The sequence below is a fragment of the Coturnix japonica genome, chromosome Z (genome assembly GCF_001577835.2).
Source record: "Coturnix japonica isolate 7356 chromosome Z, Coturnix japonica 2.1, whole genome shotgun sequence".
Taxonomy (NCBI): domain Eukaryota; kingdom Metazoa; phylum Chordata; class Aves; order Galliformes; family Phasianidae; genus Coturnix; species Coturnix japonica.
In genome coordinates this window covers 41,357,180-41,373,343 of record NC_029547.1, presented here as the reverse complement: position 1 = coordinate 41,373,343, position 16,164 = coordinate 41,357,180, and the positions used below count along the sequence as shown (strand labels likewise).

The 16,164-nt window shown below is 38.2% G+C and overlaps 1 protein-coding gene across 3 annotated transcripts in view; it reads left to right on the top strand.

Moving 5' to 3' along the window:
* Positions 1–16,164, top strand: part of CAMK4 (calcium/calmodulin dependent protein kinase IV) — a 144,107-nt gene that overhangs the window by 118,811 nt on the left and 9,132 nt on the right. For 2 of the 3 annotated variants that reach the window (XM_032441210.1, XM_032441209.1), the window contains 6 exons: positions 4,156–4,246; positions 6,536–6,610; positions 7,970–8,045; positions 11,693–11,746; positions 12,881–13,007; positions 14,175–14,327. In XM_032441210.1, coding sequence (XP_032297101.1) covers positions 4,156–4,246; positions 6,536–6,610; positions 7,970–8,045; positions 11,693–11,746; positions 12,881–13,007; positions 14,175–14,327 — 576 coding nt within the window. The remainder of the gene's footprint in view (positions 1–4,155; positions 4,247–6,535; positions 6,611–7,969; positions 8,046–11,692; positions 11,747–12,880; positions 13,008–14,174; positions 14,328–16,164) is intronic. The other variant, XM_015849459.2, reaches the window with a different exon arrangement.

Genomic DNA, 16,164 nt, shown 5'->3' with positions numbered 1-16,164 from the left:
GTATGTGTGAAAATGTATTTGGTCTTCCTTGAGCCACGGACCCACTTATCTGATTAAAGCTGCACACAGAGAGTACTTCTTCATAAGGCTTCTTTCATGGGCCATGCTCTGACCTCTCTTCTGTCTACATCTCATAAGTAAGATGGAATGCTCCTATAAGTAAGTTTTCATTTTAGTACATAGATGTTACAAGGCATACTAGTTCTAAATGTACCCATGTAATGTTGCCATGGAAATACAGCATCATAACGTAAAATTAAATTTTCTGTATCCACCTTATTTCACTAACACAAAATGAGCAAAGCTGCAATGAGACAGATGCTACGCCCGTACTTTTCTTTCAGCATTTAATATTGCCTTTTGAAAATTGAATGAAAGTGAAAGCAAGATTTTTTTAGTCACTGGAAGTCTATCTCTTCATGTTATAATCACATTTTACATGCATTCTCTGTTGAATGTTCGTATAGCATCATGCATCTAAAAACTCTTCAATCGTCCATATAGAATTAAAATGTTTTCCAAGTCTTATGTGTATCTTACAGGAGGGAAAAATTATGTAGTTCAGCAAAGCCTAGATTGTTAAGTGATTCATTACTTCTTCTAACTTGACACTTGGTCCCTGATTGTTGCATTTAATCATATTGTTTAACCACTGACAGATGTAGCATTTAAGTAGTTGAACACAGGTTAACTATTCTGGTAGTAGGAGAGTATGTAATGCCCAAAGCTGTACGGCAGACTGGAATACAGAAAGAGTTATCATTGAACTTACGCCACAGAGGCACTATAAAGGAAAATTTCATTCATTAAAATCAATATATGAGAAGTAAATATATAAATTGAAATATCTGTGTATTATAACAATGTGAGTTCTGTTAATTTATCTGTTTCTGGATGGACCCTAAAAAGCTCAGTAAAAATTTCTAAAGCGTAGTGAAATTCAGAACACTGTTCACTTTATCAAGTACAACGTAATTATCAAGTAGTCTTCAATACTAGGAGCCACAGTGTTGACATGATGAATAGTTGGTTGATGGACACTTTTCACTTGGGCTTTTGGGATTGGTGAAAACTAAAAGGCCCAAGCTGGCCTACCAAGTCCCATTGCTAAATCATGCTTCTTAATGCCCTGTCCTAAATACCTGCAGGCATATGGACTCTACTGCTACCCTCAGTAGTTCATCACAGTGCTTGACCACCCTTCTCCACAAAGAAACGCTTCTTGATATCTAATCTATACTTCTCCTGCTGCAACATGAGACCATTTCTTTACCTCCTGTCACTTTTGACCTGAAAAAAGAGATGAACTCCCTCCTCTCTACGACCTCCTTTCAAGTAGTCATAGGCAGTGGTTAGTACTCTCCTTAGGCTCCTTTTTTTCAGACTAAAGTACCCCAGTTCCTACAGCCACTCCTTTTAAGTCTTATATTCGAGTCTCTTCCCCAGCTCTGTTGGTTTTGTTGTTGTTGTTTTGTTGTTTCATTTGTTTGTTTGTTTTGCACAGAGGTGGATTAGGATGAAAAGAAGAACGCAGGGCTTCTGTATGTACTGGAGGCATCCAATAACAATGCTGTTTTGACACAGGTACATCTTAGAGAACTCCAGTCAGAGATCTTTCCTGGGTCTGGAGTTCCATGAAGCTAGTTGTTTCTTCTTGGTAGTTGAAGAATGGGCTGTCTTAGTATTTATTAGTGCAGATACTGTGGGAATTTTTTGATCTGTCCTTTTTGTCTGTAAGTTCACAACACAACTAATAACCCAACCTCAACATAATCTGACAGCAGCCTAGGCTTCAGACACACAAGATGTCTGTTAAATGTCTGACTTGGCAGCCCAATCCACACACATTACTTCTGCCAGAAGGGGAGAGACAACAGCAGGATGGCATGCCAGCATACCTGTGGGTCTTTGCTGGTCCAAGTGCCAGATCTTGTCCCCAGATATAAAATTTAGCAAAGAGGCCGTGGGAGAAAGACGACAAAACCGGGGCAACTGAGACAGGGAGTTTCAGCATACATGAAGGTATCTATGTGGCCTCATGGAGAGGTCAGAGGAATTAAGGATGTTACTAAGGATGGGCAGGAAATCTGGGCTTAGATGTTGGGGAAATAAGTTGAGATGTGGCAGAGTGGATTGGAAGAGCTGGGATGTTGTGAGGAAGGAACATAGAGGAGGGGGTACTGTAGTGGCAGGTTTTGAAAGGCATGGACTAGGTTATTTGGGGAATTCACATCAGTTGGGCATCTGCTTCTAGTATATTTTTTAATTGGTGGGCTGAATAGAGGAGGAGATTTCCTTACAAGTGTTCTTATGGGTATCTAATAAAAAGGGAGCTCACACTGCAAATTCATTACAAATCATGAAATGAATGCATGGATATCATTCATTATGGTTCTTGGGGGCCCTGGTAGTCAGAATGTCAAGACGTAACAGAGGAAAAGTTAAGGAGCTTTTCCAAAGTGCTTCCCAAGTTTCCCTTGCATAAAAAGTAGACTAAGAAGAGATTTTTGATGTTTTTAGCCTCACACCACATAATGTTTTTAAGATTATGTGTGTGTATAAAAAATGACCTCTAAAAGACTTCCTGCGAATGTGGCTGGAACATTTCTTTGCACAAATTTGGTCTAAACTATTCCATACGAATCAGTTGGAAGTTGCTGCTTTCCACTCAGTGATTGTGAAATATCCGTTCTTCTCATTCCAGTCAGCTACACTGATCTGCAGGATGTGAATGCAGATCAGGTCAGAATCCTCTTTCTGTCTATTTTGATGTGATTGCTATTGACCCACTTCTTGGGTGCTTTCCCTTTGCTTACCTCTGTTTGTCAGACACATCAGTAGCATAAATTCTGGGAGCATGTTTGCTGATTGTCTTCACTGGCAGAGAAAGATGTACTTTTATCCAGGCTAGACACAGGTTTTTTTTCAGCCATGCAGATGTGACCACAATAAATGATGTAGCACAGTGCATACCATGAGCCTCCTTAAATAGTTGTCTGTTTTTATCTTGGATAACTAATTAGTCACCTGTCCATAGAAAACACAGGTGTGACAATCACTTAGACTGTAGGAAACACACACTTGAATAGCACTCAGTGTCACTAAAATGGTGCTAAAGGAAAGAGCTTTCTGTTCTTAATGTTATGTAATCATTGGCAACTGGCAAAGTACAGTTTGCAAACTTAGAGATACACAGTCAAGAATTCATCTTAGATTCTAACTCAGTGCTGTGAATATCCTTTCCAGAAAAATATTCAAAAACTTGTTTTCTGCATAGTAATGAACACACTAATTTTTTCCACCAGTGTAAACACAGCTGAATGAAGATTCCATTAAAAGTAGACCAGGAGACTTTCAAACAAGATATTCAGATTCTACCTTTAAGCATCATTCTTCCATCTCTTTAGAGATTTCTGCTGAAGATTTTATCAGGAAATAAAGGATTTGTTTCTCAAGTTTACCTTTTTTGCCCCTTCTGTCAGTGTCCATCACTTGCAATGTAGAAGGTGGCCATATGTCCTAGAAGTGTTTCTTTCCATTACTGCAAGGCAGGAATATTTTTACATGAATCCAGTGATGAGTGAATTTCCATGTACTGCATGTGTTTCAGCAAGACAGTTGGAAACCTGAGAATCTACAGCTGTGCTGAATTAAAACCTAGAAGTCTTGCACAAGGGGCTGTAAGTTAATAGTTTATACAAGACACATGCTACATCTTTTCTCATCTATGTTGTCTATTTGATAGTCTATCAGTCTAATTGAATGGCATTTCTTTTTTGATCTCTCATAATATTGTAATATATAGAATCTGCCTTCCTCTGAGACAGACTCCTGTATCTCAGCATTTGATAGATTGCTTCCTTGTAGTTCTCTCTTTATTAAAAAGTGAGTAATGTTTTCTGAGAATCTTTTCTTCTCAAATGAACAGGATGCTTTCTTTGCATTCCCAATTTGCAGTTCCCTATTCCGATCTCAGTACGTTTCTAAGGATCCCATACTGAAGCCTGCAGTAAAAAGCTGATGGAGTTGGTTAAGTGACTCCATGTCATAAAAGTAGCAGTCACTGGACTGCTACTATAGATTACTAGGAAGGTGTTAACTCATGCTTGACCATACTCTCTCATGCTCAGGTAAATATTTTTACTTTCTTTATAGTACCTGCATGCGAATGGGATTGTGCATCGTGATTTGAAGCCAGAAAATCTGCTCTATGCGACACCAGCACCGGATGCACCACTGAAAATAGGTAAAGGGCGCTAAATAGATGCTTCCCTAATTCCTTAGTATCAGTAGTATGTGCTATCATTAGGTAGTTCTTACCACCATTTTGTTCTGAGCTAATGCTTATACTCAAATGAACAGTACATTACTCCTTCAGAAATATGATTGTGCATGGTGAATGAATGAAATGGAACAAAAAAGTGAATTCTTGTTGTGGTTAATTACAGCCTGTATCTTGCAGAAAGCTGTAGACAATAAGCACAGGAAGAACAGGAAGGATCATGGGGTCAGCTGTGTGGACCACTTCTGTGTCCTTTTCTTTTTTCTTTTTTCTTTTTTTTTTTTTTTTTTTGCTAATATAATATTATAAGGGAGAAGATTCATCAACAAAAACTTGCAAGTTTACAGACAAAGAGAAGAAAGTAAACAAACCAAGTATATCTTCAGAGCAAGCATGTTGAATGAGAAGAACTGTTCATCATATAGGGCACAGGAAAGGCAACCTGAAGCAGCACAGGGAGGGGTGAGGAGGAGGAGAGGTCAGTTTCTCCTGAGTGAGGTTGCTGTATGTCAGTGCCCTCAGAAGCAGCATCTGCTTGCCTAGGGCCTGACTTCCAAAAGCTGGGCATGTCCCACTCTTCCTGTAGCAAAGACGAGTTCTGAAGAAACCAGCAGGCATCAGGTTATGTTCAGCCATGGACAGCTGCTGACCTTGCTCACACAAACAGAGCAGTGCAGTGCTCCCTGGTGGGATCTGGGTTGTGCCATTCCAGATATATCAAGCTGCAAAAGGACTGATATGTACGTACTAAAAGAAGAAAAACCCAAACGCACTTGCTCTCGTCTTCCTAAAGAGCTCTGTCACGTGCTGTTTTCCAGCAAATGCTATTCCAGATATTCAGTGTTCTCAGTCTGTTTGAAAGTACCACTTTGTGCTCCTTTACCAGGGAGCAGGGGAGAATGTGAGGAGTGAAAGTGTTCCATATTCGTTATACTTGTATTCATCACAGGTTTAAGAAGCCAGTTTTCCAAGAACTATTTTTAAGTAATTTATTACACATTTCTAGGAAAGCATTGCATCTCAGGATGATAGTATCTTCATTTACATTTTTTCAGGTCTATGAACCACTGTTATATGTAATAATTTAATGCAGTACCCAGCAGCTGAGGTTTGATGGCTAGTATTATGGGCTTTTGGAGCATTCATCCTCAGAAAAGCAGCATCCTAACCTCCATCTTCAGCCCTTCTTCCCTTTTCTGCCTCAGATGCCAGCCTGTTCCGAAGGCACTGCCATATCAGCGGATCACAAATTAGATAGAATTGAGGTGAGAAGAAAGTACAGCTGCTCTGCTGAAAAGATAGCTCCACTTAACTAGCTCAGCTCAAGAGATGGCAGGAATCATCATCCTGAAAAAGCAGCTAGACTTACATGTAATGCTACATTTCTCTCTCCTAAGCAATATTTTCTATGTGAAGCATGAAGACATAGCTTACTGATGTTAAAATCCTATGAAGTTTAGGAAAAATAGGGAGTGGGCTATTTTGGGTTAATAAGGGCATATTTTCAAAATTATACCCTCTGTGTGACAAACCCAGCACAACACAGTGTACTGTATAGGTATGTCTTGCACCTCCTACAGCAGTGGGGGGTGGAATGACAGTATGTTGTATTTTGTTCTTAAATTAAGTAGTTCTTTATCTTTTGATTAAGGTTGTTGCCTTGCTTAAAGATAGATCTGTTTTGCAATGAATTGCAGTATTTGTAAAATATCTTACCGCTTAGATCTATACATAAATGATGAACATTTTAGGGATGAGTGAAGACTAACTATAAATTTATAGAATAAAATATGACTTACTTTTATCCTGATCAAAATGTACATTTTTATATTCTCTGTAATAAAATGCAAATACTACTGTTTTGCATTCTTAAAGCCAGATTGTCTTTACCAAAACTGTCCAAGAAAATTCGTTCTGTTACTTTATAGAATTACAAAGTGAAAGCTGAATATATACCTAACACACGTTTCTGTCTCACTGATTTTACACCCCCAGGCATCTCACTATATTGTCTTTATGCAGTCCTCAGGATAAACAAGTTACATTTGCATCAGCCAAGAATAATCATTTGTACGGACAGTTTTTTGCTTCTGTACTGCAGCCTGGGTAGATTCCTTACACTGGCTGTCATTTCTAGAAATGACAGTGCTGTACATTCAATTCATAGTTGCTCATTTAACTACATTTACAACACAACAACAGTTATTTTGCAAGGAAGTAAAAACACTAACATTTGTAAAAAAATCTTAACAGCTGATTTTGGACTTTCCAAGATTGTGGAAGATCAGGTGACCATGAAGACAGTTTGTGGAACTCCAGGGTACTGCGGTATGTTGTTTTATTATTTACAGTTTACTGGACTTAATGTGAGAATATAACATTTTTTCTCTCCAAGGTGAAATTTTTCTTCCTAAAGTCAAAATTCAAACAGAATTAAATAGAAAAGAAATAAATAGAAAACTGAAGTTCAGAATTGGGACTGTGTCCAACTTTTCTAAATATACGATCTTTAATACTGAAGCTTAATCAAAACATATGTTACAACGCAAGTTCATTACTTGCATGGAAATGTGTCGAACCATCATAAAAATACTGACATGACTTATACAATACTGGAGAAACGTATCCAGAAATTTGGACAATATAAGGCATAAAAACACTAAAAATATAGAGGAAGTTACAAATAGTTGAATATTAATTATGGGGAATTTATCTTAAATAATACTTTTTTAATTCAGGGGAAATCAAATTACCCCTTACAGTAAGCTCATAATATAACCCCCTAATCCCAAACCATTTAAGCAAATAATATACGGTTTTAAATGCAGATTTACTTAGATTGTGCTGGAGTGGTACCTATGTAATTGATATAATTGTTAATGTAATGTAATGCTTTGTTATGTTATATTATGAATATATTGTGTGCCCTGGTGGCGCAGTGGTAGGAATGCCGCTTTGCAACACTGGGGCCTGGGTTCGAATCCCCCTGTGGCGCAAGTGGTAGAAGTGCCGCTCTGCTACACAGAGGCTCAAATCCCGGGGGTTGGACTCGATGATCTCTAAGGTCCCTTCCAACCCGCACGAGACTATGATACTATGATACTATGATTATGTTATAATACAATACAATACAATACACTATAATTATGAGTGCAATATCAGTTCTGAAAGGAGCCTCACAGGCTGTCCATCAGCTTTCTCTGGGGCATACTATGCATGCTGCCAGGCTGCCAGTACAGCTGTCATATGCACACATTTGCTGTCAGAGCAAGTAACAACCACCTTGTGGATGCCTGGAGGAGTAGCTCTCCTGTACTACTAGAGCCAGAAAATGCACCAGAAGTGGATCCTCCATTGCCAAAACATGCAAAAGAAAGAGACCCTCATGAAAAAGAGTTCTGCAGTTGCCTTTGCAGTCTACATACCTTTCATTGCTAGGTACTCTTGTGTCAGGAAACAAGCTGATAGCCAAGGATAGTGGTGATCTTGTTTAGCCTAAAGCAAGGTTGCAGTACTTGCCATGATGGATATTCACCTCTAGCAATCCATGTCATCTTATGGAGAAACTAAGAACTTAAAGGAGTATACCTTGTTTCAGAGATGCTTGTAGATTTATCCTGGTGATTTTGTGACTGTAATTTCTGGATTCAAATTTCATCTTATTGACAAGAGTTTTATCATCTGCAGCTCCGGAGATACTGCGAGGATGTGCCTATGGGCCTGAAGTGGACATGTGGTCTCTAGGGATCATCACCTACATTCTGTAAGTGCAGATATTGTCATAGGGTGGTATGTAGCCGCCTCCTTTGTTTTGAAAAGCATCACCTATGGCTTTATGTGTAAGCATTAGGTATGAGCTGTATGTGTGAGCTGTGCTGCTGGAAAGCAAAGAGATGCTGAAGTTATTATGTTTATAAAGTTACTTAAGGAAGTCAGATGCTAAAGCAGCACAGCAAAATATTCATATTATGTATTTGATGAATATAACATTTAATCTTGAATAGCTGCAAGGTCTGTGCAGAATTGTACTACTAAAGTGAATGAAAAGCAGTCAAGCTGGTGAAAGCAGAAGAAAAAGAAAGATACAAATGTCAGAATGTGTACATTTTTTTCTCATTCATACAGACTGTAAAATATAGCATGATTTTAAGTAGTTTGTCAACTACAGATGGGACACACTGAAGCTAAGATACATGCAGTAGCTTTACAGTGCCCCTGAACATTCTCGAATACATTCCTCTGTGTCAGTCACTGGTGCTGCCATGCCTCTGGAGTCTCAGGTCCAGCCCCATTTTAGTCAGGAAGCAGAGGACAGCTCTGGACTATGTCTTTGCAAGAGTCTGATTGGTTAAATGGTTAGTGTTGAAGTGTTCCATGTCTTACAAATTATCCGGAGATTTATCTCTGATCTTTGAGCAATGCTGGCCATACAGAAACAGCTGAAACTGCGGATGTAGACCAATATTTTGAAACAGCTGCATTTAGAGGTAAGCATTTATGGCTGTATTTTAATATGGCTAGTCCCAGTTCAATTGCTAAGTACTGCAATTATGTTATTCTATCATATTCTAAGTTGAATCTTTCAAACAAAGATCTTTGATAGGAGAAAATAATTAATAATTATTATTGGTGGGAGAGCAGGTCATTTATCCAATTGGCCATTCCTCATCAGCAATAGTGGCCCACGCTTGGCAGAGAGGTATGAGATATAAGATGTAAGCATGCCTGTCTCTGAGGTGGGAGAGAGGTGGTTTTCCTCTGCAAGGATGTATGAATTTAATTAATACATGGGCATACATCAGGCATGTGCTTGCCCGATTACTGAATAACTGAGTATTAGGTTTTGTGCTTGAAATTGAAAGCCTTCTTTAAGCAGAACTTGCTTTCAGGTGTAGTCAGGCTCCAAGTGAGATCATATAGCAGATTTCTGTTATACTATGTGGAGTGCTATTTGCTATGCACAGCCATTCTTATGCACAGCCTTTCTACCTCTTCCAGCTGTTCAGGATATGCTTCCAAGCCTCATTAAGTATCTGCAACTGGTGTAAACAAGCATATGAGCTGTGCAACACAACCAAAGCAGATAATCCTCTGCTTCTTCCCCCTGGCCCTCTCCTCATACTTCCACATCAAAATCCTACTTGACCTACAGGTGTAAGCCAGACAAAAAACGATAGTATTGTGTTGCATTTCACTGCCTCTTCCATTTAGCTTTAGGAGCATTTCACAGCTATACTCATCCAGTTAGTGTAAAGTCTTGTAGATCAACATTCCTGAATGTTTAGAATCTAAGATTAGAAAGTTACCTTCACAATACCTAATTAATTAATCCTGCAGCCTAAGGGACAGTGTCGCATGTCCCAGCCTCATATTTTAGCAGAAGGAATGTATATTCACACAGTCCAAAATATAGTCTGTTCCCCAAAAGTAGAACAGACATAAGAGTTGACTACCTTGCTACAGAAGATGTGTGTATAAACCTCTGTCTTCTCACCAATACAGACTTTACTTATGAGGTGATTAAAACAACTTTTGACACAACAATTACTCCTGATTTCAGAATTCAAGGGAGGCCACATGTATAATTTTAGCAGCAAAGAAGAGCAATCCTTCTGTATTCCAACAATAAGCTAGGAATTACACCGTGCATTTCCAACATGGCAGTCAACAAATACATAGGCTTTGTTTATAGTTAGGATTGCATGGATAAAGGTAGAGTTTTGTTTTGTTTTGTTTTGTTTTGTTTTGTTTTGTTTTGTTTTGTTTTGTTTTGTTTTACCAACAGACTTAAAAGAACACAAAGCTCTGTCTGGTAAATCTAATTGATTTTGAGCCTTGTTACGCTGACTTCTTTATTATGTTGATAAATGATTTTAAATGAATCAGCATAATCCTGGTATAAATGAAATCAAGAGCAGCCGTGCTGGATTTCACCCTGGTTTCATTTGTCTACTTTGAAACCAAATCTATAGTTTTACTGACAGAATATGACATGTAGCAAATGATCTGCCTAATGAAATGGAGATTTTTTGAGAAGTGGAAATGTATCTATAGAAATTTTTAATTAGAGTATAGTAGGCAATAGTAGTGAATTATGATGGAAATATTTTTAGATGTAAATAGAGATTCACTTTAAAGGCTTCCAACACAGTCAGAGCAAGCTTTAAGCACAGTTTCACTGTATGTAATCAGTTACTTGGTAACCAGAAGCTAATTTTGGCTGAACTATTAGTGGTCCGACAGCTGTAATCATGGAGATACTCCTTGTGGAAAGGAGCCAACCTAAAACAAGCTCAGATATGGTTCTGAGAAAGGCAATTGGAAGGGAAGGGGCAGAATGACCATGACTGGCTCCTAGCTAATGAACTCCTGTATTTGTATCCTTATACTATAATCCTTCCCTGTCAAACATGGAAATGAGTAACGTACCCAGAATGTGCTTATGGTGGAGAATTTTTCTTCTGCATCAGTGCAGTTATGCAGCTGTCCACACCACTCGCAAAAAACAAACAAACAAACAACAACAACAAAAACAACAACAAAAACATTTTTTTCCTTGAACATCTGTCTTCTTTTTCAGGAGAGTAAGGAGGCTGATTGGCTTTAAAAAATAAAACATAAAAACAAGTTGAAATCTAAGGTTACCATTTCCTAGATTTTTGTCAATTTCTTGTTTTGTAGTTTCCTGTTGTTTTCCTATCATCATCTTGTTGCTTGTTGCATTTGCCAGGGACAAAGTAGTGGATAAAATTTTTGTTTAGCTCAGAAAACTTACTGGTTGAAAAGGAAATTCACTTTGAAACAGAGGCATGATTGAAGTGAAGAAAAGCACAAAAATGACACTATATAAGTAGAAACTATTTCTATCACTACTTTCCCTGGGATCAATAATGGGGATCTGTCAGGATCTGTATTGTTCAGTATTTTCATAAATGCACTCAGTAGTGACATTACAAAACTTCTTTATAATGCCTAAGTTACAAGTAAAGATGAGAGCTGATAATGAAAAACTGCCAAAAGATTTTACATTTCCAAATACCTGGTTGATAGAATGAAAGAACATACAGTGATAACAAGCCAAACTTCATAGATGAAAATCTAACTTCACAGGCAAAATGAGGGACTGGTGCTAATTCTTTTCTCTCAGGAAGGAGATACAGGTATTCTGATAATTACTCTCTGAACATACTAACGTTCTGTTGGTAAACAATTCAGACACGTAGGTCCAAGGTCAGGAGTTGTTAGGAAAGAAATCAAAATAGAAAGCATATTTATGCTAACATGAAACTCAGCAAAGTGTGCTTGCTGAACAGCATTTGCATACTCTTTAAAAAACATTGAAGAAGACTTAAAAGGATGGCAAGAAAGGCTTCAGGCTGAGGAGTAACTAAATAATTTAATTGCTTTCAGACAGAGATCACCAGAAGGAATAGGTGCAAGAAGGTTTTCACTGGCATATAGAAGGTAAATGGAGATCAGCTTTTATCAGATTTTCTTGAGAACAAGTGTAGAGGTCATTGAATGAAAGTGCTCAGTGAGATATTTCATCCAAGGAGTGAAGATGACTCTGATGTGCTTGGCCATGGGATAGAATCACGGAATCATTATGTTTGGAAAAAACCTCCAAGATAATCAAGTTTAACAATTAAAACATCACCACCATGCCCACTAACAGTGTCTTTCAGTGCCCCATATACGTATTTCTTGAGCACCTCCAGGAACAGTGACTCCACTTCCCTGGCAGCCCATTCCAATACTTCAGCAATCTTTCCTAATATCCAGCTTCAGCCTCCCCTGGCACAACTTGAGGCAATTACCTCTTGTCCTATCACTATTACCTGGGAAAAAAATCCAATCCTCACCTGGATACAACCTCCTTTCAGGCAGTTGTAGAGAACAGTAAAGTCTCACATGAGCCTCCTCTCCTGCAGACTAAACAATCCCAGTTCTCTCTGTTTCTTCCCATGAGACTTGTGCTTCAAACCCTTCACAGCTCCAATGCCCATCTTTGGATATGCTTCAGGGCCTCTGTCTTTCTTGTAGTGACGGGCCCAAAACTGAACACAGTATTTGAGATGTGCCCTGACCAGTGGGGGATGATCACCTCCCCTCTTACTGCTGTATTTACAAGCCAGGATGCCATTGGCTTTCTTAGCCACCTGGACTCACTTCTGGCTCAAGTTCAGCTAGCTCAAAAAGTGACTGGAAAAATTCAAAGAGTTTAAAGATCTGTGGAAGTTGTATCCCGAGCCACAGTTTTTCTACTCTTCACTAGGCATCTGGTTTAGGCTAGTCAGAGACTGAAAGGCTTAGAGAAGCTTTGGTCTGGCATTTTATAGCTTCTTTCTTGTTAAGTCTCTATATTAATAGCTCCAATCACAGATATCTGACAATGGAAAATATTCAGTTCGTCTAGTTTTGCCAGTGCTTGTGAATGCTTATAACGTCACTTTGGTTTGCTCTGTTGTAAGGCATACTGACCTGGTTTCCCAAAGTGGTAGATAGGTCTTGCAGATGGGAAAAATTGATCTGGAACTATTTCTAGCAACATAAGACAAAGTAATGTTTGATAAACTTATCTCTTTTTTGTCTTTGCAGACTCTGTGGCTTTGAACCATTTTATGATGAAAGGGGAGATCAGTACATATATAAGAGAACCCTGAACTGTGAATATGACTTTGTCTCTCCTTGGTGGGATGATGTATCTCTGAATGCCAAGGATTTAGTAAGTAAAACAAAAATGAGAATGCAGAATCTTTTGCATTATACCTGTTTGATTACTTTCTCAGTTCAGTTATTTCAGATATAAATTCTCAAGTTTATTTTACCTATGGGAACAGTATCATAAAAATGCTCGCATTGGTGTGTTTGTCAAGTATTTCAGGATGCCTCAAATGAAAACCATTGTAGAAATTCAAAGTTTTATTAAATTAGATTTGATTTTCTTTCATAAGCTCAACAAAGCACCATTTACTGCCTTTTTGTTATTGGAAGTCAGACTAACAGCAGCCTGCAGGAAAACAATGCAGTTTTTGTATGCAAAGAGCTTTGGTCTAAACTGGTATCTACCATTTTGCTATGGTGAAGCTCATGGTTTCTATTTTGAACACTGTGTAGTAAGTTTCAGATATGGATGAAGGCTGTGGCTCTCAAAACTCATGCTTTGGGAAGTTCTGTTGTGTTTAGTTGCAGCAATTTGCTTATCTTTACATTTTCTATGGACTCACAGCATGTACATGCCACAGAGGCCACTCCCTTGCCCCTGTGTCTGTCTATGTACTGTCAGACTACTGTAGAAGAGTACTGTTAAAGAGCTTTTAAGCTCTTTGAGAGGAAATTTCAGAGAACCTAAAGTAAACCCACCATTGATGCCTGGGCTTGAAGCACTAGTGGAGCCCTGTGCTGTCACTTGCAATTCTCTTCTTAAAATTTATGTGGGAAGAAAACCTGCATCAATGTACTGCTGCTATGTACTGTCCTTACACTACTTTACTCCATTCTCAGCCTTAGAAAAAATATAAAATCACCTTTCTAGAACATGCAGAAAACCCCACAAAGTGCAGCTTGACTAGACACACTTTGTACCCAGCAGTCTGCACCATCTCCATTCCAGTGGTATGCCTACAGTGCTTTCTTCCCAAAAGTTTCCTACTCCAGCATTTGTAGATGTGCAACTCTCCTGGTAACAACAGCAGAAACAATAGCATTGACAGCATTAGCTTCAGAGAGGACTGCAAAAGAAATACAGTACTTTCTAGTTCATGTTTACAAAATGTTATGTAGTAACTGAATGAAGCACTTGATTTTTTGTGTATCCGGTAATTATTACATGGTGCAAGTCTGTACATGGAAAAAGGTTAACAGTCTACTGCATTTTGTGTTTGTGATGCAGGTTAAAAAGTTAATTGTTTTAGATCCCAAAAAACGCCTCACTACTCTGCAGGCTTTGCAGCATCCATGGGTCACAGGAAAAGCAGCCAATTTTGCACACATGGACAACGCACAAAAGAAGCTTCAAGAATTCAATGCCCGGCGTAAACTTAAGGCAAGTCTTAGTCCCTGTTTTGGCTCTGAAAGCATGCAATAAAATCAATAGTAGCAGACAGAGGCCTTGTAGTCTTTCTAAGACAACGTCTTATAGGCATGTTGAAGTTTTTTATATAAAATATCTGATGTAGGAAAGGTCAAAAATTACTCAGTCAATATCCGCAGCTAGACAAATAAAAATAAGATTTGATTGAAAACTCTTCAGAAACAAAACAATAGAAGCATCTTTCCCCAAATCATTTCCTTCTTTCCTACTTCCCTTCCCTCCCTGCGTCTTTCCTTCCATCCATCTATCCATCCATGCAGTTCTTCCATCCATTCATCTGTTTTGTTCAGTGCTGCTTGCTGTGTGATTGGGGTACTGACAGGAAAAAAAAAAAAAAAAAAATCTGAGTAGTGTTTTCACGAGATATGCATCCACAAATATGGGAAGTATATCATCTACCACAGAAGCTTTGGTATGTAAACCACCTATGTTTTCTACATCGGTCAATGGAAAGCAGGAATTTAACTCATGGCATTATAGTAGAGCCAGCATTTTGAACACCTTAAACAAGGTGTTGGGCTGTGATTTACAGGCCCCAAATTTACAAATATCTGTGAAAGCAATTGTGGAATTATTTGTCTCAAGATTAGATACTGTAAAGCAGGAATGCTCATAAGACCTCCAGTGAGAATTCTGAGCTGCTCCTTTACTATCTAATCTATTTATCTACCATGAAAGGAGAGACAAAATGGCTTATCATGTGTAAAATAGCAGGTAATTGATTGAGCACCTGACATAACATCAAAAAACTTTCTTTTCCCCTTGTCCCTTCTTCAGTTGTTCAAGATGTGTATCTACTAAGACTTCCAAGACAGCTTTAGCACAGGAATCATTCTCAACAGCTAGAGTGAGGCTGCCTTTGTAGTCCTGTGGGATAAGGGTAAAAAACATATTGTCTGTGAATTTTATAACCCCATGCAAAATTAAATTCACAGAGAAATGACCCTTAATTTTATTTCTATTCATTTTATATGTTTTTATTTTTTAAAAAATAGAATTGTGACAAAGAGAAAAGAAAAAGGTTTTGTCAATTAGGACGAGGGAGACATAATTCACAGTGATACTTTGCACATCCAGAACTGGGGCTGTGTGTATTAACAATGTTCCCTTCTCAAAGTTTTCTGTAGTCTAAGAGTGGGATTGCTGTGTGTTCACCAAAGATGTCATGCAATCTTGTTACATCAAAGTAATTTAAGAGCACTAAAAAGAGTCGTAAAGTTAATTATTTATGAGTGAGCTGTTACATTCTCTGCCCAGGAGGTCACAAAGAACAACATTCCCTCTCTGAGCGCTTGGTATTGATTCTCTACAAATTTTTTGCACTTTCGATCACCAGCTGCCTGGTTTATTTAGACCAATGAAGTCAAAACATTTACACCTGTGTTTAGCAGCTGTTGCTTTCTGTAAGGTTATTTCTTCATTGCTTTTCTGTCAAAGACTAAATGACCAAATCTCTAGTAATTAATAAGAGTTATCTGAAGTTTGCAGTTATTATAGAGTTGGTCCTTTATACTAACATATTTATATAAAATGAGCCGTAAGTATTCAGATAATTAATTCCTACCCATAAAAGTGAGAGCAAAGCAGTAAGCCAGTTAATGAAATATATGTTAATAATGTAAGAATAACACAAAATTACCCTCTCTGTCCCAGTATATGAGACCAGTAACAGGTTTGTTTGTTTTTTGTTTTTTGTTTTTTTTACAATGAGGAACATTGTTGCAGAATGATTCATAGAATCATAGAAGCGCAGAATAGTCCAATAGTTTAAAAAATAATGCTGTGCGTG